Below are 27,970 nucleotides of genomic sequence, written 5' to 3'. Positions count from 1 at the left end.
GACCATTTCTTCAGAATTCTTCCAAATAGTTATCGTAAACAGCTAACAGGATATTAATATTGCCAAATGGTGTCCTGAATTGTATAGTGGTGCATTATTAACTTTTTTTTTGTAAAATGCAATCTGGTTGCAGGTTTCCATTGCTTCACACAACTCAGTTCTTAATACAGGTCATTCTGCTATAACGAAGGTTTCCTCAACACTAATTCACTGTAACACAATTGACAAATCGGGAACGCTGATTCTAAAGTGCAAACTTTGAAAACATTTTGTCTATAATGGGACTACTTTACCAAACACTAAGCACGGTTTCTAAATCATGATTTTTCTACAATGCAGAGTTGCACAAGAATGCAACTTTTGCATTTTAGAACTAGCTATAATGCAAATTAACACTAATTCTTGCATTTCATATTAGGAACCACCTCTTTCACCTAGTAACTAATCAAAGTTCTTTTTCCCCTACACATCTTCAGTAAGTTGTCTTCATTTGCATAATTTCTGCTAAAATTTGCTAAATGATGGATATCAAACTGTTGAATTTAATCCTTTTGTCCATTTAACCGACCCATCAACATTTAACTGTTGTTTCTGATTCAGGTGATTAAAGGTTTTAGACATGCAAGTTCTCTGGTCTTGTATTATTGGGAGTGCATTTTGTTTGGGTTATGTGCACTGAGCTGAACCAGATCCTTCCAATATATTGGGCTGCACTCAGGTTGACTAAGGCACTATCTTTAGAACTAAAGACAGATCATGTGAATGTGTGCAACCAGTTTATTTCCATGGTGCACTGAAGTTCCAAAGCTAAGCCTCTACTGGCAGCACTCAAAATATCCTCAGAGGTGTTTTTGAACAGGTGAGTGGTCAGTTCTTAAGCACTAATTCTTGGTAGATTCGTTCCATGTTTATTTAAATATTTTGCTGTTGAAAATAACTGGATTTCACCTGATAAGAGCTGCCATCAGTTGAAAGGTTGAGTGCCCTCCTGTGCTGTACTATCCTATGATTCTGAAATTGCATACTTGGGTTGTATTTGCTCCCCCACCCCAGTAACTGTCCTGATGGTACAATGCTTTCCTTCTCTCTAGCTCTCGTTAAGTCCCTGCATTGGATCGTGTTGGGAAGCATCATTATTTTTCTCTTGTTTTATTGTTTTCATTATGGAAAGATTGTGATATAAATTGTCTTCAGTTGGAACTAGAATAAGAGTCATCCATGAAAACTTCTTTTTAAAAAGAAAACTGTCCACATGTTTAAATGGAAGCCGACATGTTTGTTGGGTCTATTACCCTCTCACTATTACAACACTCGGTTGTCGGATTTGCCTTCAACCCACAATGCTGGTGAATTTCTGCATTAGACTTTAATATTGCAAACAGCAATCTTAATATTAGAACAGCATGACAAGAGAAATTGCAACTTCCCCACTTTGAACTTGTGCTAAGTTCTTTTTACCAGCTAACCAGTTCTGAAATTGAACTTCTGTCCTTTTTGTGTATTGTTAAGAATTTTCTTTTACATTTTTAGAAAGAGACGTGGAAAACATCGAGCGGAAGAGCGGGAATAGTACGTTTGTGTTTTTTCCATTTTAGTTACCTCTCCCATGATCTGTGACAATATTAACATTTTAATTCACATGATCACTGGGTTGAGGTGATACTAATGTTAAAAAATGGTGAGGGTGCTACTGGTGTCTTAATTTCCTTTGGCATGTATAGTAAATGAACTTTGTACCTCTATAAAATAGTATCAAGTCTCTCAATGCTCACTGTATGCTGCCCATGTGAGAAGCTGTACATAATTTTAAATTCAATAATCTGTCCAAACCTTAATGTAACTCGTTCTGAAGGACTGTATTTGAACCATTGAAGTTTTTCTTGCTAATCGTACCACTTGTCATGGCTTACAACTAAGTGCATTCGATATTAGAATATCCCAAGCTACTTTCTAAATAGACTTAGGAAAGAAAGGCAGTGAGTCAATCATTGGGGGATTAAAGGAAAGTACTAAAGGTTTGGTTTGAGAAGTGGGACTTTGAGCTCATGGAGTGAATTGACAGGGTGCCCAAAAGCTTAGATTGCTTCTACAATTTCAGGGGAAAATGAGTGGTTTTGAATCTGATGCTCCACTAAAAAGCAACAATGCATACCAAAAAAAAACAACCGTGTAAGTCTCTGAAACATCCTCCCGCAAATTAGTGTGATTTCAGAACAAGGTCAATTATAATGTGATCTTCAGTTTGGTAGTTGCAAGACAAATACCACAAACAAATAAACAGACAGTCTCCAGATGAAGTTTATTTGCATGGTCATTGGAAGAGGGACACAAACTGCATACAGCCAAAATGTGAGGCTGGTGAATTGTGCACTTTTTCTAGCCCACCATCTTCCTCTGCAGCAAATGAAGCATCATAGCTGGAGCTCCTGAGTTATTATCGAATGATGCTCAACAGTTGACCACCATGGTATTAACCAAACTTTTACAAGATCACCTTGTTCCAGTAGTTATATCACAGTAAAAAATCTTGGTTTATTGTTTTAAGTTGAATTTGGTCAAAAGAGGGAACAAACCAGACTGAAGAAACTCTGTTTTGGGATATGTGACCGCTAGTGCCATTTCCGAATGCTCCAGGGAGAAGTAAGATTTAAGAGATAACAATTGTGGGAAAGGAGGAGTACACTGATGGATTTTGAGAGCAAAGTTTTAAAAAGTAATAGATAAGCATTGGAAAACGTTGAGTTGAAAAACGTCATAAATTGAAATGAGGAAACATAAGCTGGGAAAGTAAGTAGTGTTGACGAGCCGATGTATTGGAGGTGTGAGACTGGGGAACGGCTGGACAGGAGCAGTAAGGACGAAAGAAAAATAAGTGCAGATACTATCGTCAATTAGCTCTATAATTTCTATAATCTAATTTGGCCATACAGCCATTATAATGTGGAAATTTCTGGTGATGAGGTTTATTTAAAATTCACAAGTAATTCCACCTTGTGTCTCACACAGTGAAGCTTCTCACAAGGTGCACTTATTGCATGGTCAACCCTGGTATCGAAGCAATGTTAATTGTTCTTAATCACCGATGTTCAGTTGGACTGTCCTGCAATTTAATGCTTCTACAATGTGGTTATATAGCGATCTCTTAGATGTTGATAATAATCAGCATTGGGAAAACCAACTACCCACAGCAATTGGTGGTATTTGCCCATAAACTTTGCTCGGAGTTTTGTGTTGGCCTTTTACGAGAAGGGGTACAAGCAGCATTCCAGAAATAGCTGTAAATCAGGAATTAAGGGGGTGGGAGGAATTCAAAAATTACAATTACCAGGAAAGTAATACTGAGTAAATTGTTGGAAATGTAAGTGGACAAGACCAGAGGTCCTGAGATTTCATTCTCAGGTCTTAAAGTAACTAGTGAGATGCTGATGTTTTGATTTTAATTTTCCAAAACTCATTAGATTCAGGAACGTTCCTTTTGTTTGGAAAATAGCTAATGTAACCTCTTTTTTTTAATTCAAAACGAGGGGATGGAGGCAGAAAGCAGAAAACGGGTCAGTTATCTTAGCTTTAACATTTTCTCTATGATAGATATTATTAAAGACATTATTACAGAGTACTTGGATATGAACAGAATGATCTGGCAGAGCCAATGTGATTTTATCAGAGAAATGTTTTACTTTGTCAAATAACACCAGTAAATTGTGCTATAGATAAAGGGGAACCAGTGAATGTGTTCTACTTGGATGTACAGAAGGCATAGGAAATGGTGCCACATCAATGGTTATTGTGGAAAATAAAAACTTTTTTTTATAATGAAATAAAAAATATTTCATTATAATTTTTTATAAGATTATAAAAATCTTTTAAAAGATTTTATAAGAATCTTTTAAGAGTAACATATTGGCATGGACAAAAGATTGCCTGGCTAACGGGAAGCAGAAGGTAGCGTGAAACTGGTCTTTTTCAAGCTGACAAGATATTGTAAGTGGTGTGCCAAAGGAGTCCATGCTAGGGCTTCAGCACTTTTTAATCCAAATCAGTTAAGTAAATTGTAGGGAGTGAAGGTCTGATAACCCAAAATAGGAAAGTGAATTGAAAGAAAGCATGAGTCTACAAAGGAATAGAGAGAGGTTGAGTGGACAGAGGTCTGCCAAATGGACATAGTGTGGGAAAGCATCAACTTTAGCATTTTGGCAGAAATTTTTTTTTTTAAATTTTGTCGAAGTGGAGAGATTGAGATGTCATGAGATCTAGATGTCAGTGACTGAATCGCAGAAAGTTAGCACGTGATAACAGCAAGTAATCAGGAAAACTAATAGGATGTTATGTTTATTGTATGGGATATTGAATGCAAGAATAGGACATTTGTTTCAGATGTACAGAGCACTGGTGAGACCACATGTAGGGTAATACTTGTTACTAGACTTATGGAAGGGTGTTGATGCATTGGAAGCGGTTCACAGAAGGTTATCTAGACTAATACATGGAATGAGTGGATTGCCTTGAGGGCAGGCTAGACAGACTAGGTCCATATCCTCTGTAGCATAGAAGAATCGGGTATCTTTTAATTGAAACAAGATCCTGAGGGAATTTGACAGGATAGATGTTGCAAGAAAAATTCCTCTCACTGGAGAATCTAGAACTAGAGTCATAAGTCATCCATTTAATACAGATGAGGATTTTAATTTTCCTTTCTAAAGTTGAGTCTTTTTGGAAGCCCCTGTCTCAAAATGGCAGCGGATGCAGATTATTTAAATATTTTAAAGCAACAATCGGTCGATTATTGATTACTTGGATTATCAGAAACCTGCAGAAATGTAGAGTTGAGGTTAAAACCATATCAGCCATGATCTTATTGAGTAGGCTTGAAGGGCTGAGTGGCCTACCTTAGTTCCTTGTTTGTATGTTTATATAAAAACTGCGCAAAAAAGTTTGAATCATTTCAGTGATGTTTTATTCAGCAAACTGTTTCAGAACAAAACAAAGTTCCATGAGTATCAGTTCTGCATTGCCCTTATTTCTGTTTCAAATCTTGCCAGTGCTTAACATTTCCAAACATTAATTGGATAGTCATGGTCAAAGAAGCCAGTCATGTACTGATTGAGGTATGGGAAGTGAAAATATTCTAGTGGAATTAAGACAGAGGAACACAGGCCTGTAGTGGGTAATAAGTAGTCTGAAATTTTATATATTGCGTGCTGAACTAACCACGGTTTAATGCAAATGTAGAAAGGTAGTTAGAATGATTTGGGATTTTCTTGGATAGGTATAAACTAATTCCGATTGACAGAATTTGGAATGCAGAATTTCTGATTATTTTGTTGGCAGTCCCAACTGAACATCTGCCTTTTACTTCTCTACTTGTTGACTGTGATGATTTTCAAAGGTCCTTGGTTCTGAAAATTTTAACCCTTATCTAACCTCTCTCTCTTCCCTCACAAGTTGCACGTGATGCCAGCTGATGAACTACTAGAGGTGGTGGTGATTGGCAACATGATTCCATGTTTAAAGTGGCATTGTCTTGTATGTCAGCAGGCCTGATGTGCTTGATATCTTAATAGGGCAGTGAAAGAGCGAGAACTGATCTTTTCATTATACTCCAGCTGGGTGTCCAGTCACTGGGCAACTAAACCTTCACTGTGTATTTACTGTGCAAGACTGCTTTCGTGCTGAAATATAGCAGAATAAGGAAATGATAATGCAAATTTTCATTTCAATCAAATCTACAAAGCACTTTGAGAAAAATTAATTATTTTTAAATGCAATCACCATAGGCAAATAACGAGGCTGATTTCCACTCTGTGATGCCTACAAGTCACAAAGCAAATGACTAAAACTGTTTTTTGCATTTTGACAGAGGTATGTTTGTCACAGTGCATCAAGTGACCTATTCTTCTATGAATTGTCCCCACAAGATCTCATTTTGGTGATATTTGAAAGTCTCAACCTTATTTTTGACATTTTAAGAACATTTTTGAAAAAGAAAAGTTTAGGAAATTCGTTATCACTTTACTATCATGTTTTAGATCCTTTTGGTAAGCTTTCTGAAAATTTGTTTTGATTGTACCATTATTTAACCATCTCAATCTAATGGTTGTGCATCAAAGTACTAGTAATATATTAACTTGCAAATTAAAACCAATTTAAAATTGAAAAACTCAACAAAAATTTTGAAAAGAGAAAGAATGATTAAATTAACATTTGTACAATTGAAGAGGTTGGCATATGTCATTGCCTCTATCCTCTCCTACACCCCCATCTCCATTCTGTGGAATGTTACTCAGCTTATGCATGTATCTTATGTCCAGAGAAATAAGGAGATCTGCTCCGAACAGGGAAAATAGTTCTGTCCATCACCATAAATCAAGCATATGCTGCTTAGCAATTTGTTTTATTGGGTTTAGTCTGAAAGTGCTCTTTTTTTTACTCACTCGTCAGACACGTGTCCCAGCATTTATTGCCCATCCCTAGTTGTCCTTGAGATAAGCTGTCATCTTGAAGCACTGCGATCCAGGTGCTGTAGGTAGACCCACTGTGCTGTTAGGGAGGAGATTCCAGAATATTGACCAAGCGACATTGAAGGAATTTGAGGAAAACTTTGGGAATTGTGGCAAAATCTGAATGGAGAAGGTAGTTTCTGTCTTGTATAGAGAGTTTGTCCAATTGGTCATTTAAGTTGGGACCTCTTTCCCATTCTTGCCTCCCCAATCTTGGTTTCCTGTTAAATAATGGCTGAAGAGGACATGTGATCTCCTATATTACTGATATTGATGCCAATGATTTAAATAATGCATGCAGCAAAAATCATCTGTTGACCGTGTTACTAGAAAAGCACAGCAGGTCAGGCAGCATCCGAGGAACAGGCAAATCTACATTTCTGACATAAGCTCTTCCGAAACGTCGATTCTCTTGCTCCTCTGATGCTGCCTGACCTGCTGTACTTTTCCAGCACCACACTCTCGACTCTGTTCTCCAGCATCAATAGTCCTCACTTTCTCTTCGCAAAAATATCTCCCAATCCCTAATTTGCTCCTAATATTTTACATACAAGCTCTATCCTTCATAATTGAACTGGCATAATATGTCCAGTTTAAAGGTATTTTAATATTGAAACACTTCATCTTTGGATTGTCGTCTTTTGTTAAATTTCAATGGGTCTTGATGCTCACGGCCTCCAGTACATGATTCTTGCATAGCTAGTAGCCACCTTAGTTGATTATGGCACTAAGAGTGTAGAATAAGTAGTACAGCATCGAAATAGGCCCTTTGGCCCACCATGTTTGTGCTGACCATGATGACATTCTAAAATAATCCCAGCTATCTGTAAATGGGGTCTATATTTCTGTATACCCTGCATGTTTGTTTGTCTGCATGCCTCTTGAACATTGCTGTTGTATCTGCTTCTACCACCTCCCCTAGAAGTGCATTCCAGGGACCTACCACCCTCTCTGTTTAAAAAAAACTTTAAAATTTTTCCCCTCACTTTAAACCTTCACCTATTATTTGACATTTCCACACTGGAAATGAAAGACACTCTCAATTTTATGTATGTCTATCAGGTCGCCCCTCAGCCTTTGATGCTGTAGCAAAAAGAATCCAAGTTTGTCCAATCTCGCCTTCATAGCTAATGCACTCTAATCTAGGCAACATGCTGGTAAACCTCTTGCTTCCTCTCCAAAGCCTCCACTTCTTCCTCATAGTGCTGCAACCAAAACTGCACATAATGCTTCGAATATGGCCAGACTAAATTCATATACAGCTGCAAAATAACTTGCCAATTTTTATACTCATTGCCCTGGTCAATGAAGACAAACATGCCATATGCGCCTTTACTACCTTATCCACTTGCGTTGCTACTTTCAGGGAGCTATAGACTTGCATCCCAAGATCCCTCTGTATGTCAGTACACAGGATTCTGCCATTTCCTGAATACATTTTCTTGCATTTGACCACCCAAAATGCATTAACTTACACTTGCTCCCCCGCTGACACTTCAAACACCTGACCAGGCTCATTCCCCAGTACACGGTCTAGTACGGCCCTCCCTTTGGGCTATCTAGATCTAAGGATTTTAAAATATTTATTTAAGAATACAAGCATTGCTAAAGTGCACAAGTCTATTTCTATTTGCTTGAGTTGGAAGCATGCCAGTTAACTACATTGAGACAGTAAGAGTTTAGTGGTAAAGTGAAGACAAATTACCTGAAGGTTTGCTGCTCATGAATATTCTGTTTGATACATTTTGAAATGCAGTCCTTTTTGAATGTCAGCATTAAAGTAGAAAGATCAGCATCTTCAAGGCCTGCTGCACAGTACTTTTAATGGCACTTTTGTGTCACGCTAATTAGCGTTAGTGGTGTAATTGTGCTGGTCATGGCCTGTGTTAGAAGCATTTATTCTCCTCTTCTTCAGTGTGGCTTCAGCTCTGGATTCCGAAAACCATGACCGATACGAACGCCTGACATCAGTATCAAGCTCAGTTGATTATGATCAGCGAGACAATGTAAGTAGCTTTACTTTTTAGTTAGTGAAAGATTGACAGGAAATATGTACTTAAATTATTTTTCATTTTTAATCCCAACTTGCATTGTATCTCTAACACAAAACATTCTAAGATTGTTTGTTTGCCTAATTTAACTAGGTGTGAGATTAACTACTGGGCACAAATTTGTTTTTGTTTCAAAAGGGGAAGTGTGCACACAAGACACATTTGAAACCGAAGGTGATAATACTTGACAACCATTTGCAAGGTCGATAATATTTGAAAGGAGTAGGGGAATTCAAAACTAGAGGGCATATATTTAAGGTGAGAGGAGAAAGATTTAAAAAGGGCATGGGGGCAAATTCTTTTCTTTAGTTTGTGTGGAATGAGCTGCCAGAAGAAGTGATTGATACAAGTACACTTAGGTTTAAAAGACATTAGGACAGGGACATAAATAAGAAGAGGTTTGGAGGAATATGGGCCAAGTGTTGGCAGATTGGACTAGATTAGCTTGGGTACATGTTCGGCATGGACTAGTTGAACCAAAGCATCTGTTTCAATGCTCTGTGACTCTGTGTCCGAGGGTCTGTTCATTTTTTTTTTGCTTTCAAAATATTCTCAGTTTTTAGTTAATTTTTTGAAGTGTGGATAAAGGACACCTGACCTGCAGTGAGTAATTGATCTTTTTCAGTTTGTATTAGAACGAATGTTTGTATTGGAACTCCAAAGGGATCAATTTTAGAACTTGCTTTTCCTGATATGTCTTAATGATATTGATCTTGTTTTGCAGGGGACTATTCTGTGGATGGTACAAAGTTGGGACCACTGTAAACTGAGGAGGAAAGTGTAAAACTGTGTGAAAATGTATTGACAGGCTATTGGAGAGGGTCGGTAGTTGGCAGGTGATGTTAGTATGGAGAAGTGAGTGTTTTGGTAGAAAGGTCATAGAAAAACTAAATTGCCCGTAGTGTTAGGTAGGGGGTAAATGTAGGGGTATGGGTGGGTTGCGCTTCGGCGGGTCGGTGTGGACTTGTTGGGCCGAAAGGCCTGTTTCCACACTGTAAGTGATCTGATCTGATCCGATCCGAAGGAGCAGAGGGACCTGAGTGTATGAATGTATGTCATTAAAGGTGGCAGGGCAGGTAGAGCAACCAGTTAATAAAACATACAGTTAAAGCATGTATTGGTTATAACATGATTCCAGCCCCATTAGTTTAAATGCTGCATGATTTTCTTCTTATATGGGATTGTACTAGAACAAAACTATCATGTTATAGCAGAACTGACCGTAATTCACAGAGCGCATTTGGCAACACCTTGGCTTTTTTGCACTCTTAAAGGCCTCCAACTTAGTTGACAATGGCCATGCTTCATATCTTCTCCAAAGGAGTGCAAGTGGTTTTGAAAAGCCAGTTGATACTTCTGTAATAAAATGAATAAAATTAAAACTTACAACCGAGGGAGAAACAATTGAAGCCACTGATGCAGTATGAAGGTTTTTGCTGAGGGACTGACATTGTTCCAAGTCAGGCTCATTCATGGCCTTTTCCAAACAATGCCAATACAAAACTACTAATTAGGTACAATAATAGACTTATCAAACTAGTATCAACTGTTCTTTTTGCATTCATTGTATTGAAATACTTGAATTATAATTTGTTTTGCAAAGCACAATGGCAGTATGGTACTGGGTCATTGAATCTATTCATTCTGCAGGTCAATGACACAAGATCAATTTGATGGAGCAATTTCCACATCCTTTTTATAGGCCCTACCAAGGCCTCCAACGATAAGCCATTTCATGCTGATCAATCAAATGGTTTTCACGAGTGCAAAGATTAGGCTGGTGACTTATTATGTAAATAGCTGAACAGTCATCATGATTTTATAATGTGCTATTTGGGGAGGAGATGGAATGGAACAGAGTAATTCTTAAATTGACTTGAAGTTTGTATTCTATATTTTGCAGCAATTTAAAATATCTTGACTGACTCTTTTTCCTTCCTTATTCCACTTCCCAACCACCTCAGTGTCAGTCTCTGAATAGGATTGCAGTTACACGAATAGCAGCTACTCTCATGCAAGAGACTTTATTAAGTGGAAAACTATTTGAGCATTCATCCCATCATTCCATTTTAATATTATCAGGAGTCCTTTCTCTATCCTAGAAAACAACTGTAGCTCAACAACGGTAATTCAACTGCTGCCACTCCCCCTTTTTTAAATAAATTCAACAGTAAATACAGAAGGTTCAAAGTCTGATTTGAGTAGAACAAGAAATACAGTTGAGAACCAAGTTTCAGCTTTCTCTTAGGAAAATAGAATTTTACTTTGGGGCAACCAGTCAGTATAGCTGAAGTGCTTTTACTTGTGGCTTCTAAGCCAGGGCAATTTTGATTTTAAAAATATTCAAGTCATTGGAACTGAAATCTTAGGTAATCTATTATGAAAGGTTCCTGCCAGTGGACTCAAAGCAGCTATTTTTTTTTTAAAAAGTCTCTGCCGACTAAGGAAAAGAAGCTAAGAGAGTGAACGATGAAAAGTGTCTTATATTTTAGGATTTGCTTTTCAAAACAGAGGCAAATCAATGTAGGTCAGTTCTGTGAAGGTTTTTAAAGCAGGTCAAAAAGTCATCTGAAACAATGATCCAAGCGCATCAATTCAGAGAGCGTGCAACCGCAACCAGGGAACCAGATGCATTTTGTCATAAAGTCAACAGTACAAACGATGTATCCAGGTCCCAGGGTGCAGTTGCGTGCACTGTTTGAATTGATGCACTGTTCCAGATGACTTTCTGACCTGCTCAAAACAAAACTTCTCAGAACTGACCCACATTGGTTTGCCTCCATTTTGAAAAGCAAATCCCAAAATAAGACACCTTTCATTGCACATTTATATAGCACCTTTCTTCAACACCAGACATCCCAAAGTGCTTTCCAGCCACTGAAATTTCAGAAATATATTTGCTCTTGTAATGTAGTAAATTTAGCAGCTAATTGGTGTTTTGCGGAAGCTTGCTGTATACCAATCTGGTAATGACCTGATGATCTATTTCATAATGTAGATTGAAGGATAAACGTTACCCAAAGCACTAGGAATATTGCTGCTCCTCTTTGAAATAATGCAATTGGATCTTTTATTTCCTCCTGAGGGGGCAGATTGGACCATGCTTTAATATCTCATCCAGAGGGCTGCATCTTGAACAACACTCTTTCAGCACTGTGCTGCCAACCTACACTAATTCTCAAGTGGTTGGAGTGACAGAAATATCTGCTAAGTCCATGGTTGCTCTCTTCCTAAATCTTTTACTTTTTCAAGATGTGGAGGTCCTGATGTTTTACTGGGGTGGACAAAGTCAGACGTCACTTCACTTGACAAAGGAGCAGTGGTCTGAAAGCTTGTGATTTCAGATAAACCCGTTGGACTATAACCTAGTGTCGTGTGACTTATGACTTTGTCTCCAAGGTGATATAACTCTACCATATTCAAGATGCTATGAAGGGCTATTTCAGTTTTTTGTCCCATAGACCTCAATGAATCCCTCTCTGCTCATTCTGAAGTTCCTGAGCTTGACCCAAACCTACAGCCTTGTGATTCTGGTGAGAGTGCTACCCACTAAGCTATGGTTAATGCCTAATTTCCTCCATTTTCTTGACTCCTACAGATGATGGAACACAGTTCTATGTAAAATAACATGATTCCAGATTCCCATCCACTTTATTTTCATCATTTTGAGGATGTGGGCATCACTGGCTGTGCCAACATTTATTGCCTATCCCAAGTTGCCCCAAACTAGTGATTAATTGACACCTTAATCACTGAACTCTATGCATTCTAGGAAAACCCACAATGCTGTTGGGGAAGGCATTCCAGGATTTTGACCCACTGACATTGAAGGAATGGGCTTTGTTTCCAAGTCAAAGTGAGTGTCTTGAAGGTAAACCTGCAGGAATTGATGTTTTCATGTACTCTGCTGTACTCGTCCTTCTAAATAATAATGAATGTGGATTTGGGAGGAGGCTGGGTGAGTTACTGCGGTGCATCTTGTAGATGGTCCACACTCCTGTTGGATGATGTCAAGCTCCATGATGTTGGAGTTGCACTCATTCAGGCAAGTGGGAGGTGTTCCATGACACTTCCTGACTCCTGCCTTGTAGATAGTGGGCAGGTTTTGAGGAGTTAGGAGATGGATTACTCAGCAAGATTCCTAGCCTCTGATCTGCTGTTGTATTTATGACAAATACAGTTCAGTTTCTGATCAAAGATAACCCTGCGATATTGATAGTGGAGGATTTAATGATGGTAATGACATTCAATGTCAAGGGGCAATGGGTAGATTCCCCCTCGTTTGAACCAAGGCCAAGGTCAGGAGTTGAGTTTTTCTATGTGAGGCAGTGATTGTCAAGATGTGCAGCAAATGACAGCAGTTACAACTTGGTCAACATTCATATGTACCCTTTCGCCCTGTCCATTTAGGGTTCAGTGTGTAGCAGTTAGAAAAAAGGACCCTGGCACAATCCAGCCTCAGCTGAACACAATGCGATTTTTAGCAGCCCTAAAAGTAGACAGTTAATTCTGTAAGATCAGGGTTTAAACTTTCAACCTTCCCTGTCCCAAAACCTAATGACTCAATACCATAAAATATGAGTTGCAATTATCCACTCATTGCAAATGCTCATGAATGAATAAATTCTCCATGACCTGTCTGATCTCTTTTTAAAAGATTTCTGTTTGCAGAGTTGCTGTGTTAGCTGCCTGTGTTGCTGGGCTGCTGCTCATACTGCTTAATGTTGTACAGTGTAACATGTTTCAAACATAATCTGATCATGCAAATTAAAGATCAGAGTTAATCTACACATTGGTCATTCGTCATTGAGGCTTTTTAATAACAATATCATTGGGATAGCCTTTGAAGGGGTTGTTTAAGGTGCTAATGTCATAGAGTCATGGAGATGTACAGCATGAAAACAGACCCTTCAGTCCAACCCATTCATGCCGACCAGATACCCCAACCCAATCTAGTCCCACATTCCAGCACCTAGCCCATATCCCTCCAAACCCTTCTTATTCATGTACCCATCCAAATGCCTCTTAAATGTTGCAATTGTACCAGCCTCCACCACTTCCTGTGGCAGCTCATTCCATACAAGTACCACCTTCTATGTGAAAAAGTTGCCCCTGAGATCTCTCTTATATCTTTCCCCTCTCTCCCTAAACCTATGCCCTCTAGTTCTGGACTCCCTGACCCCCGGGAAAAGACTTTGCCTATTTACCCTATCCATGCCCCTCATAATTTTGTAACCCTCTATCAGGTCACCCCTCCGCATCGGACGCGTCAGGGAAAACAGCCTCAGCATGTTCAGCCTCTTTTCTATAGCTCAAATCCTCCAACCCCGGCAACGTCCTTGTAAATCTTTTCTGAACCCTTTCAAGTTTCACAACATCTTTCTGATAGGAAGGAGACCAGAATTGCACGCAATATTCCAACAGTCATGTCCCATTACAGAATCAGGAGGAGGCCATTCAGCCCACCCTCTAACTTCCAGCTCTGTAACAGCAGCTCAGCTGATACCTTTTCCTTGTAATCTGCATTTTTTTTCCCCTTCTCGGATAATTGCCCAACTAGCACGTTTCCTGGGGTTTGCATGAGTGTCTGAGGAAGTCCTGTTTAATTCATCAAACATGCACTACCATTCATCTGTACATATTTTAAATTGCTGATAATGCATTTTAGTTTTCTGATAGGATTTACCCAATATTAGAAAAGCCTAAGAATAGCTTTTTCCGAAGCTTGAGGGCCATAAGCTTGAAATGTGACAAACTTGTGAGAAAAATATAAGTGGGACAAAGTGAGGACTGCAGATGCTGGAGATCAGTGTCAAAATTGTGGTACTGGAAAAGCACAGCGGTTAGGCAGCATCTGAGGAGCAGGAGAGTTGATATTTCCGGCATATTCCCTTAATCAGGAATGTAAGGGAGGGCAAGGGGGCTGAGAGATAAATGTGATGGTGGGCTGGGTGGAAGGTAGCAGGGCAGGTGTTAGATGGGTACAGGTTGGAGATAATTGTGATTGGTCAGTGGGGAGGGTGGAGCAGATAGATGGGAAGGAAAAGGGACAAGTGCGAGAGGTCGATAAGGCGGTGCCAAATTGGATCTGGGATGAGGTGGGGGAGGGTGATTTGGAAATTAGTGAAGTCAATATTGACGATGTGTGGTTGAAGGTTCCCAAGGCAGAAGATGAAGTGTTCTTCCTCCAGTCTTTGGGTGGCTTGGATTTGGCAGTGGATGTGACCCAGGGCTTGCTTGTCCTTGGTGGAGTGGGAGGGGGAGATGAATTGATCAGCCACAGGGCAGTGGGGTTATTGAGTGCGTGTATCCCAGAGTTGTTCCCTGAAACACTCCGAGATGGCAATCTATCTCCCCAATGCAGAAGAGACCACAAAGAGAGCAACAGACACAGTAAGTGAGGTGGGTAGATGTGCAGGAAAATCTCAATGTGAAAAGGTCCTTTGGAGCCTTGGACAGAGGTGGGGGGGGGGTGGGGGGGTGGTTTACACCTCTGTGTGGCAGGGAGGGTGCTGAATTGGGGGTGGGGGGGGAGAGAGAGAAAGAGTGTGGACCTAACAAGGTAGTCATGGAAGGAATGGTCTCTGGAATACAGATAGGGATAGGGAGGGAAAGATATCTTTTGGGGTCTGATTGTAGATGGCAGAAATAGTGGAGGATATGCACTCTATCTGGATATTAATGGGATAGAAGGTGAAGATGGGGATGGGGGAGTTCTATCCTTGTTACAGTTGTGGAGGGGTGAGGTTCAAAGGAGGGACATGGGAAGTGGAAGAGATGCACTCGAGGACGTTGTTGATCGTGTGGGAGGGGAAATTGTTGTCCTGAAACTAGAAAGCCATCTGGAATGTCCTGGAGTGGAATTCCTCCTCTGAGCAGATATGGCAGAGGCAGAGGAATTTGGAGTAAGGGACAGTGTTTTTACAGGAGGTGGGGTGGGAAATCATCTAGTCCATGTAGCTGTGGAAGTCAATGGGTTTGAGATGTCAGTGTTGAGTTGATTGCCAGAGATGGAGACAAAGCCCCAGTAAGGGGAGCGAGATGTCTAAAATGGTCCAGGTGAACTTGAGACTGGGGTGGAAGGTGTTAGTGAAGTTGATTAACTGTTCCATCTCCTTGTGGGGGCACGAGGTGATGCCAATAGTCATCAATGTAATGGAAGAAGTGGTGAAGGATGGTGCCTGGTGGAACTGGAAGATCCACTTCTACATATCCTATGAAGATGCAGACATAGCTGGGGCCCATGTGGTTGTCCATATTTACTCTTTTTTTTGATCTGAAGAAAGTGGGATGAATCGAAGGCGAAGTTCTTGAGGGTGAGAACCAGTTCAGCCAATCAAATGTGCATTGATAGAGGGGTACTAGTTGGGTCAGCATGAGAGGAAGAAATGGAGGACTTTGAAGCCTTCTCCACGGTAGATGGGTGTGCATAGGGACTGGATGTCCATGAGGATGAGGTGTTGAGAGCTGAGGAAACGAAAGCCATGGAGGTGGGGGGCATGAGTGATCTCCCAAGTGAATTCCTGGACCAAGTGGCACAACTCAGTGTCAAGGTATGAGAAGATAGGTTTGATGGGGCAGGCAGAGACAATAAGTCGACAGGTCAGTCAGGTTTGTAAATTTTGGTTACTAAGTAGAATTTGGTGTACAGTTATGAAATGGAGGTTGTGGATGGGAGCTCCCTTGAGGTGATTAGGTCATGAATGGTCTGGGAGATAATGTTTTTGTACTGGAAAGTGAGGTTGTGGTCGAGGAGGTGTCTGAGAGTTGGCACCTGGCTTCAGCAATGTTGAGTTAGTGTGCCAAACTGCCACCCCCCACCCCAGCTGCTGGTTTAATGGTGAGGTTGGGGTTGGAGTTGAGGGATGCATGTTGAGTGAGGTTGGAGTGGGTGAGAGGGATGGACAGGTTGAGGCAGTTGAAGTCACAGCAGCAATTGGAGATGAGGTTGAGGGTAGTTAAGAGACCAGGGTGGAGTGCCCAAGAGAATAGAGTATGTTTGAGGTGGGAGAAGGGGTCCTTGGAAGGTGTAAGTGGGAGTCACAATTGGGGTAGCATGGTGGCTCAGTGGTTAGCACTGCTACCTCATAATTCCAAGGACCTGAGTTTGATTCCAACCTTGGGTGACTGTCTGTCTGTATGGCATTTGCATGTTCTCCATGTGTCTGCGTAGGTTTCCTCTGGGTGCTCCAGTTCCTCCCACAATCCAAAGATGTCCAGGTTAGGTGAATTGGCCATGCTGAATTGCCCCTTAGTGTTCAAGGAGGTGTAGGTTAGGTGCATTAGTCAGAGGTAAATGTCGAGTAAGTGGGAAGGGAAATGTTTGGGTGAGGTCAGTGTGGACTTGTTGGGCCGAAGTGCCTTTTTCCACACTATAGGGATTCTATGAAAAAGTAAGTGTGGAGGCGGTGGAAGAAAAGTTTGATGTCTGTCTCAGTTCATACGAAATTCGTTGACCTGGGAGCATAGTGCAATGGTGAGACCTCTACTGAGGACTGATCATTCATGCTCAATGAGGGGAGGTCTGGGGGGGGGGTGGTGGGGATGGTTAAAAACTTGGCAGGGCAGGGATCTGGTGTAGAGCTGGAGTGGGGGTGGTCATGTAATCATTGATAACATCACCAGAGGAAATGATGTAGAGAGAAGTGCCAATTGAGACCAGCTACCTTGGCTTAGCAAGTTGCCCACAACCTGCAGTTTGGATAATTCCTGGTATGGATTGCAGGATCTAATATGCTATACTAATTAGCAGATTGTATCTTCCATTCTTACTCCTACAGGATATACAGGCTTTAATTTAACACTGCCATCAGTTTTGCTTCAATACGAAGTGTTCCCATTGCACTTTAAGCTCAAACAGCAGGATATCACATGAAGTGGGGATGTTGGTGGTGGTCAGGTGTCTCTTGCTGAGATTTCACTTGCCTAAGGATTTTTACATTAATTTTTGTGTCTGAAAAGTGTATATAAAGGAAACAATTTGCTCAGATTTGTTTATTCTTTCAAAAAAAAACATATAGTGCCCCTATTTTTTACATTTTCATGGAATGTAAATGTCACAGCATCTATTGCCCATTCTAGTTAACTTTCAGTTGGTAGTGAGCTGCTTTCTTGAACCGCTAGTGAACAATGAAGGTGAAGAATGGGTATCATTCACCAGGACTGCTTTGTCCTCGGCTGTATTAAGCTTCTTGAGACTTGTTGGGTGTTTCCTCACCCAAGCAAGTGCAGTGTGTTCTATGACGTTCCTCATTACGCCACGTAGATGATGGACAGGTTTTTGGTGTCTTGGGAGATGTTACTTATTTCAGAAGTTCCAGACCTTCTAATTTGCCATTGTAGGCACTGTGTGGAAAGGGCAAGTTCAGTGCTGTTTCTGGTCAATGACGAGCCCCCATGATGTTGATAGTGGGAGATTCAGTGACCAGTGCCATTGGATGGCAAGGGTAATTGTTTTTTGCTGGTTTAGCTTCAAAATATGAGAGAGATTGCAACTATCTTTATTGAATTTTATCTACACTCATGGGACCATTTGTAAATTTTGTTTAATTCCTTTTGTAGATCCTTGGCTGTTTCCTCCAATTTCCCCATTCCCTGACAGTTTTCCAAAGTTTGAACCCAAGCCAAGATTTAGAATACCATGAGATCTAGCACCATCACCATAGAGACAGTTCAGTACTTCTCTTTTCCCCTCTGTATGTTTCCCCTAAGGTCCTGTTGCTTCAACCAATTCCTCATCCAGATCCAGGGTTACCTATTCTTAAATCAAACAGTTTGCATCATTTTCACTCCCTTGGGATTTCGATTTCTGTGAATAGCCCGGAGCAGTTTGGATAGGATTTTGCCATTTTGATATCCATCCTGAATTAATATCCATAATATATGCAGTTGTCTGTTTTGCTGTTGTAAATATTGTGTAATTACTAGATCAAAGTCTGTTAGAGGTTTCCTTGCCCACAGCACACAGGAACTGGATAGAGGTTAGAAGGATGCTTGCAGAGTTTCTGGAAGCAAAGAACATGTGGGTTTAATCTAAATGCTTGTGGCATATCAAACCAGGAGTTTTCACTTTTTAATTATCCAACTTGTAATGCTATTGTAATTCTCTGTATCACTCCATCATATTCATAGAAAAAGTTTTTATTTCTCTGTTTAACTGAACATTTTGATGGAGATATATAACACAGCCTTTGTACCCATGGTCAGCTTATCAAAAACTAACAAATGATTTCTCCCCTCATCACCCCAACCAACTTTTCTTTTCCTGTTAGCCTTTTGAATACCTTTTCTCTGCAGTATTTATCCCATCCATGTTTAAAGCTGCCAATTTTCTTCTTGATATGTACTACTTGTCAATTTTTGTGGAATCTAACCAAGCCAAAGCTTTCCATGTGATCTCTTTTATTAAAATTTGATCAGTGATGTGTGTCAATGGCCTAGGCCAGCATTTATTGCTTATCTGTAATTGCACAGACAGCAGTTGAGAATCAACCCCAATGCTGTGGGTCTGGAGTTATTTGTAGATTAGACCAGGTATGAATGGTGGAATTTCCTTCCCTAAAGGCTTAGTAAACCAGGTTGGGTTTTACAGCAATTGACAATGATTTTAGATGTTTGTTGGGCTAGCTTTTTGTTCCAGGATTTAATTGAAGCATCCAAAGTGGGATTTGAGTTAGTGTCTACAGAACGCTCACTTAGCATCTAAATTGCTTATCCAGTTACGTTATCGTTGCACCACCTATGTATTGTCTTGCTGATGTGATGACCAGACCTAAAGCTGCTCTTACCATCTTCCTGTTTCTTTATACCTACTATTTCCTGCACTGTGAACTCTTGGCTTTAGTTGCATGTCCGTTGACAGCTATGGGGTAAATGCTGGGAACTTCTCCACAAGAAGAGGAAGATAGTTTCATATAGTCAATTATATTGTGTAATAAAACACCACTTGTTTTAGAAATCTTCATGATTGGCATGACTAAAGATCATGGGACTTTAGTCAATTTGTAACAAGCTCCTTCATTGTATAGGCTAATAAAATAAACAGCAATGCCTGAGAATTTCCTGTGTAATAAATTGTGGAATGCAGTAAGAAATTCATCCTGACTTTCAAAGGTTAGTTTCTACACCTCACTACTGATGCAGTGTAGTACGGATCTTCGAAGTAGTAAAAGGCTAAATGTAAAATGCATAATCTCCTTTTGTTCATCACCTAGGATTCCAGTGATTAGATAAGATTCTAGAGAAGAATAAGTTGATTAGGGATAGCTTTGTGAAGGGTAGGTCGTGCCTGTCAAACCTTATTGAGTTCTTGAGATGGTGACCAAACAGGTGGATGAGGATAAAGCAGTTGATGTGGTTATATGGATTTCAGTAAGGTGTTTGATAAGGTTCCCTATGGTAGGCTATTGCACAAAATACGGAGGCATGAGATTGAGGGTAATTTAGTGGTTTGGATCAGAAATTGGCTAGCTGAAAGATGATGTAGGGTATGGTTGGTAGGAAATGTTCATCCTGAAGTTCAGTTACTAGTGATGCGCTGCAAGGCTCTGTTTTGGGCCACTGCTGTTGGTCACTGTTATAAATGACCTGGATGAGGCCATAGAAGGATGGGTTAGTAAATTTGCAGATGACACTAAAGTCTGTGGAGTTCTGGATAGCGCTGAAGGCTGCAGCAGTTTACAGAGGGACAGATAAGCTATAGAGCTCTGCTGAGGGGTGGCAAATGGAGTTTAATGTGGAAGAATGTGAGGTGACTCACATTGGAAGGAGCAACAGGAATACAGAGTACTGGGCTGATGGTAACATTCTTGGTGGTGTAGATGAGTAGAGAGATCCATATCCATGTACGTAGATCCCTGAAAGTTGCCACCCTGGTTGATAGAGTTGTTAAGTAGGCATAAAGTGTTTTAGCTTTTATTGGTAGAGGGATTGAGTTTGAGAACAGATGTCATGCTGCAGCTGTACAAAACTCTCATGTGGTCTGGTATAGTCTGGTCACTGCCTTATAGGAAGGATGTGGAAGTTTTGGAAAGGGTGCAGAGGAGACTTACTCTGATGTTGTCTAGTATGGAGGGAAGGCTTTATGAGAAAAGGCTGAGGGACTTAAAGCTGTTTTCATTAGAGAGAAGGTTGAGAAGTGACTTTATATTTTGAATATCAGAGGGGTAGACAGTGAGAACCTTTTTCCTCCGATGATGGCTAGCACGAGGGGACATAGCTTTAAATTGAGGGTTGATAGATATAGGACAAATGTCAGAGGTAGTTTCTTTACTCAGTAGTAGGGGCGTGGAACAGACTGCCTGCAACAGTAGTAGACTTGTTACCGTGAAGGGAATTTAAATAGTCATTGGACAAAACATATGGATGAAATGGAATAGTGTAGGATAGATGGGCTTCAGATTGGTTCCACAGGTCGGCACAACATTCTGGGCTGATGGGCTTGTACTGCACTGTTATATTCGATAACAATAGCTGTTGACTATTCAGAGCAATTACACTCTTAGTCTAAAATAGACCCAGACATGAAGTGAGGAAACATTCCAGTGTAAGAGAACTTTGGGAACCATAAGTCCACCAGCTTTTGCAAAGCTTTCTGTATCTAATGCATGTTATGTCTCAAATGCCTCAAATATTCTTTCTAAAACTTTCTTTTTTTCTAAAATAAATTATTTTTATTTAAATAAACCAATTCCAAATGTGCTTACTGTCTCCATGGCACCCAATCCCAGATTGATTATTCATTGTAGTAATGGCTAATTTTGTTACATTGGGTCATCAGTGTGTGGACTATCCCTTGTCCTTCAGTTCAATTTCGTCCCTTCATAAATACCTTGCACATTCTAGAAATATTATAAGAGTGAAAAACACAGAAGGATGACAATGGAAATTGTTACCTGAAGTCAAAACAGATCGCTAAAGACAAAGTGTAGAAAAGTATTTTTAAAAGGTTTTAAAAATTAATTTCACTGCTGGAGGGATGAGACACCATTGTTTAAATTGTTCAGTCTCTTAGAGGTTATTAGTAATTTAAGAAGCATAAACCTCCATCAAAAAGATGCTGGCACAGTTAAGTACCTGCTAGCCTGATGACAAGCTGATATTTTTGCAAGACTAGCAACAGTAACTTCTCGGTTGCAATTTAACTGCTATCTCCTCTTTAGAATAAAATAAAGAATTTTATCTTGACATCAAATTCCATTCAACTCTTACCTTGTCTGGAATATTTGAACCACTTTTAGATTTGAGTTTTTTTTCCCTTCCGCGTATAGCTGAGTGCTCCAGTCAAGGTGGCACAGCTTGTCATGATTGAAGTCTGTCTTGTCCAAAAATACCATTAACCAATACTAAATTTATGTTCACAAACAAAAACCAATTGTTGGAAAAGTTCTGCAGCATCTGTGGAGAGAAATCAAAGTTTAATGTTTTGGGTCAATTAATCCTTATAATTTACCCAAGTTTACCTTGGTGAATTTGGATTAGGTTGGCCATCCAAATGGTATGCCTGCCAATCAAGTGGGATACATCCTCCAGGTTGGACAGAAGGTCAGGGGAAAGGCTTTCTCCTCCTACACTGCCACTAGCCCTGAACGAGAGGCAGCCTGGATGTTGGAGTGGCCTTCCAAGGCTGGGGGTGTTGGAGGGGGAGGGGGGGGGGGGAACGTATGTGAGGGAAGGGCGGGATTGTAGAGAGATGTTGTGTATGTAAACCAGAGATTGAAGAGAGCCAGCTGCACGTTCTTCCCTTTCTGCTCTCCCCCAAAAAGCCATCCATGAAGCAGGTTGGGAGAGGAGAAAAACTCCCACTGAGAGGCAAACTGCCTCTCACCCTGCATTCTGTATGAACTCTGCTGAAGGTCACTGGTAATTAGTAGCAACTCATGAATCAGCCCACCTGCATCTTTCCCTGGTGATCAAGGGAAGAGATGGCATACTGGTAATGTCACTGGGCTGCTAATCTAAATCTCCACAGGCTACAATGTTCTAGGGACAGAAGTTTAAAGATCCCCAGAGCAGATGACAAGATTTGAATCTAACAAGTTTGAATTAGCAAAACTGATGTAATGACATCAACTGTTGGAAAAATCTACCTGGTTCACTAATGTATTCATTTAGGGAATGAAATCTGCTGTCCTTGCCTGGTCTCCTCATCATGTGACTCCAGACTTACAAATCTGGTTGATTCTTAACTAATCTCTGAATTAGCCTAGCAAAGCACTCAACCCCAGAGCAATTAGGAATGAACAATAAGATACTGATCTTGCCAACAATATCATGAACAAAAATGCTTTCTGAAATGTGGACTTGGGACCTTGGTCTAACTGAGTTTCTTAACCAAAAAGGGTTAAAACCTTGGCACTTTTTAATGGTCCCTTTCATTGCTTACATATTTGTTTAAATTGTTGATATTGCTTTGAAATTTTCTTTCTGAAATTCATATTTATTATTGACAGACCATGCTCTTCTGAAATTTGCTCACTGATCCCCTGAGGGATGGAAAAGTTGAAATGTGGACCCCATTTTAAAAAGTTTGGATGACATTTACTGACAAAATTTCACCTCTTTTGAAGAGTTTCAAAGTTCATGTGACTGCTTGTAATCAGCTCCCTCAGAATAAATAACTTGTGTTTATTTAGTTCCTGACCACATCTTAAAACATGTACAAATAATTTAGATTGTTATGGTCTTTTTTTTTAAAAAGATCTCAAAATCCCAAAACACTTTACAGTCAAAGAAGTATTTTTCAAGTGTTAATCTTGTAAATGTCAAATGTGGCAGTTAATTTAGGCTCTCGAGTATCACATAATGTGTCCAAATCCAGGTACAGCATGAGTCCATAACCTTCTGACTGATAGGATTGCCCCCAAGAAATGCAGTGAAAATTGCAATCATGTAGACAAATACATCCGATGTTTTAGGTACAATATCCTGTAGTATAGAAATAAATAACCCATTCATTTGTTCAACAGTTTTTCAAGTAGTATCACTTCTCCATCAGCAGACACTTCAATCAGCGGAGCTTCACAGGGGCCCTGATTTTCATTCCTGAACCAAGGAACAGACCTTTTTTAATGTTCATTGCTCCTTTAGCACTGTATTAGGAAGTCAACCTGGATAAAATACCCGGGCCCTGAAGTGGAACTCAAACTTACAATGTTCTGATTTTCTAGAAGAATCCTACTAACTGAGCTAAACCAACTCCTATTTAGGATTTTTGTGGCACATTTCAACTTTTGGGCTGTGTTGTTGCCTTGTAACCAGATTGTGAGCTATTAAGTTGCATGACAATCTTAGTAAAATAATTGGTTTCTTTTGGCACATTTAGTGCTATCTCGCCGCTTGCTTTGGTCACGCCGAAGAAGTGTAACAAATGAATAAGCAAATGCCAATCGAGCCTAACAGAGAATCTTTGCTTCTACAGCTCAACAAGAGTTACAAAAACTGAAAACCCTGGTAGAAAGCATGAAATCAGTTAACCAGTAGTTGTCATTTAGAGAGCATTTGCCCATGCTCAGGGTACTGATGCTTGGATATACTTAAGGCCTTTCATGACCACCAGATGCCTTTTGAGTGCTTTATGGCCAATGGATTGCTTTTGAAGGGCTGTCACGCATTCATTGGGAGGACTAACAAAGCAGGGGTGTGCATGTTTAATGGTAGGGCCTCTGGCACCTATCTGTGTGGAGTTGGCATATTCTCCTTGTATCTGCGTGGGTTTCCTCCGGGTGCTCCGGTTTCCTCCCTCAATCCAAAGATGTACAGGTCAGGTGAATTGGTCACGCTAAATTGCCCATGGCGTTAGGTGCATTAGTTGGGTAAATTTAGGGTAGGGGAATGGGTCTGGATGGCTTACTCTTTGGAGGGTCGGTTTGGACTTGTTAGACTGAAGGGCCTGTTTCCATACTGTAGGGAATCTAATCTAATCTAAATACAGATGATGAGAGGAGCTTTGATTTGCATATCCGTAGATCCTGAATGCAGTAGGAAAGGTAGGTAATAAAGCATGAGTTATCTGCCTTTTAGTCGAGGCATTGAATATAAGAACAAGGAAGTTATGATGCAGCTCTACATAACATTAGTTAGACCACAGCTGGAGTACTGTGTCCACTTCTGGTTGTCATATGTTTGAATGGTCATTATTGCTTGAGAGGGTACAAAGAGATTCATCAGAATGTTGCCTGGGCTGGAGGGAAAGAGCTATGAAAAGAGATTGGATAGGGCAGGAAATCTGTTTTGAGGTGTTCTGAGCATAGGCAAGGTGGGTGGGGAGAAACCTTCTCCTTTTAGAGGGGTAAGTAACCAATGGCATAGTATTAAGGTAATGTGTGTGAGCTTTTGAGGGGATTTAAGGAAATTCATTTTAGCCCAGAGAATTGTGGGTATGTGGAACTGCAGATTAGTGTTGCTGGAAAAGCGCAGCAGGTCAGGCAGCATCCGAGGAACAGGAAAATCGACGTTTCGGGCAAAAGCCCTTGAGGAAGGGCTGAGTCTGATCTCCAGTATTTGCAGTCCTCACTTTTGCCGGTATGTGGAACTCAGTCTAAAGGGAATGATTTGGATAAACACTTCAAAGACCATAACACATTAAAATGTGGGTCAAGTACTGGAAAATTGAATTAGAATAAATGTTTGATGACCAGCATGGATATGATGGGCTCAAGGGCTTTCTGTGCTGTAAAGGTTCTGACTGTATGACTTCAGTGTTGTGCAACAAAAAATGCATCAGCCAGTTTTATACACCAGCGATGGCTCTTCTGCTTTTCTCAAAATCAAATGGCATCCACTTGTGAAGGCAGATGGAACCTTTGTTTTAACATCTCATCTAAAAGAATTCTGATAATGCAACACACCAACATGGCACTCTAGTGTCAGGCTTGATTTATTTTTGTACACAAGACCTGGTCTGGAAATTGGATCCAGAATTTTCATTCGACAAGAATGCTGCCAGTTGATCTGTGGCTAATATCACACTTGGACCAATAAGAGCTTGCAGAAGACCGAATCATCATTTGTGTCACACAACAGTCCCTGGTTTCACCTTTTATGTATGCACATGTCCCTTAATGCACACTTGTGCTCTGTTACTGACACCAACTCTTCAAGCCTAAGATGGAGCTGGTATTATATGCCCTCTGCTGGATGTGTGATGGTATAAAACCCTGGATTTCCTTTGAGAGCCATCTTGTTGAGACTATCCAAATGTATTTTGTTTCTAGTATTGATGTGCAGCTGTGATCTTAATTGAGGCTGTGTATTGAATGTCTTGTATCCCAACGCTGAGTGTGAGATAGGATGAAGGCATTGATCACTTGAATTAACCAGGTTTTGTTTCAAAATTGACTAGTCTGAAATCCATCTTATAGCTTTTGATATTTCTGGTTCTAGTGACTAATGACTAAGTACATTAATTCTGGGTAGCTGTAACTTTTCATGTCTTAGTGTACTTTTCCCTGTATCAGTATACAGTGAAATCTGGTTTTTGGCATTGTGTCCTGGCAGAGTTTTTAATGGGAGAGGGAATGTGGAGAGAAATTACATTTGAAAAAATGTATAGTTTTTTTTCACCTGACGCTCATTCCTCCCTGCTCTACCTCAACAGTTGAGGAAAATTGAAGAAATTGTAAACAGATTTTGCTATGGGTAACAACTGAGGAGTGGGTTAATTTTGCCTTGTCAAATAATGAAATGGAGGAGAACCTAAACAAGCGAGTATATGTGTCTCTTTAAAATCATAATTATCATGTTTGATGAGCAGAGATGTGGTAGATTAAGTTGTGGGCTCCTAATTGAAGGGACTCAGCAATAAGATTACATCAAAAGAATGATGCAAAACTGCAGCTTTCCTGAAGCCGTGTACTTCAATATTATCATCCAATTGAGCCAGCTTTATGTAGCAGTGTATTAACTGGGATAATCAACCTATGTACGGTATTAGCTGCAGATTTAATCAGTTGTATACATTTGCTGGGCCATCATGGAAGTAAACGTTAACACAGCCTGCATGTTCCCAAGTCACTGGAAGGTATTATGTTAAAGCTTAAAGGTCAAAATATATACTTGATAAACTGCACAATTAGTGATTGTGCCTCAAGATCAAATCACCATCTAGATTTCTTGAGGATTTCTTGATTTGTTATTATGCGGAGGAGCTGGTGTTGGACGGGAGTGGACAAAGTTAAAAATCACACAACAGGTTATAGTTCAACAGGTTTATTTGGAAGCACTAGCTTTCAGTGTGATTTTTAAACTACATCTGCTATAAGCATACTTTTCTCAGTGACCAGTTAAAGCTCACGCACTCTATCAGTAGCTGACTACTGTGCCCTTGCAGTAAACTGTGAAGTCTATTTCAGATTACTTAGTGTGGAACAGGCCCTTCAGCCCAATAAGTCCACACCAACCCCCCTACACCTAACCCTGGCAATTTCGAATGGCCAATTTGCCTAAACTGCACATCTTTGGACTGTTGGAGGAAACCAGAGCACCCAGAGGAAACCCACGCAGACACTGGGAGAATGCGCAAACTCCGCACAGACAGTTGCCCAAGGCGAAATTGAACCTGGATCCCTGGCGCTGTGAGGCAGCAGTGCTAACCACTGAGCCACCGTGCCACCCATAAAGTTCTTCTCTTTAATTTCAATTTTTTTTGCTACCAGTTCCAATGACCGTACACCTTGACATTCAAGAATCTCCAGCAGCCTTTACTTCCTTTAAATTCGGTTACTAATGAAATTTGCTTCAAATGCACACTTTGGTTTGGTGTCATGTTGTCTTGTGTATCCTTGCTGTATCTCTAAATACTTCACAAAATGTATTACTTTTGAAGCAGTCTGTTTACAATCTCTTCAATTTTCTTCAACTGTGGAGGTGGAGCAGGGAGGAATGAAGGTCGGATGAGGAAAAACTACACTTTCTCAAATTTAATTTCTCTCCACATCCCCCCCTCCCATTTAAAAACCCTGCAAGGATATCAAATGCCAAAAATCTGTGTATACTAATACAGGGAAAGGTACACTAACAGACGCCTGCAAAGTAATATACTTAGTCATCAGTCACTTTGAAGTACCTACTATGGTTATGAAGGTAAACATTACAGTTTGCTTCTGCTGCAATCTTGACAAAAAAACAATCTGAGTGTTTAATGTGTTTGGCATTTTGAATGAGCGCACAATGTTTATTGAGCATGTTACTGTATCCATCTTTTCAACCAAAGGACCTTACCCAACAGCTTGTTCAAACACTTCGAAGTGAATTGTTGTTTTTCCTGATGTTTTTAATTGGCAGTCAATGAGTTCTAATATATCACAGTATAGCAATAGCTATTGAGTCATTTATCATGGGTTTGACATGGGTTCACAACAGTATTCTCATTTACTTGAGTTCCTGATCTCCGAGATATCTCCATGGGCAGTCACTGAGAAGATT

At 40.2% G+C, this 27,970-nt stretch overlaps 1 protein-coding gene across 2 annotated transcripts in view; it reads left to right on the top strand.

The window, feature by feature from the left end:
- LOC132830770 (CSC1-like protein 2) overlaps positions 1-27,970 on the top strand; it is a 196,038-nt gene that overhangs the window by 101,808 nt on the left and 66,260 nt on the right. For both annotated transcript variants that reach the window (XM_060848621.1, XM_060848613.1), the window contains exons 4-5: positions 1,531-1,569; positions 8,413-8,503. In XM_060848621.1, the coding sequence (XP_060704604.1) occupies positions 1,531-1,569; positions 8,413-8,503 (130 nt within the window). The remainder of the gene's footprint in view (positions 1-1,530; positions 1,570-8,412; positions 8,504-27,970) is intronic.

This window comes from Hemiscyllium ocellatum, chromosome 3 (assembly GCF_020745735.1).
Source record: "Hemiscyllium ocellatum isolate sHemOce1 chromosome 3, sHemOce1.pat.X.cur, whole genome shotgun sequence".
Lineage (NCBI taxonomy): Eukaryota > Metazoa > Chordata > Chondrichthyes > Orectolobiformes > Hemiscylliidae > Hemiscyllium > Hemiscyllium ocellatum.
Note: the sequence above shows the minus strand (reverse complement) of the source record. Positions and strands in the feature narration are given on the sequence as shown.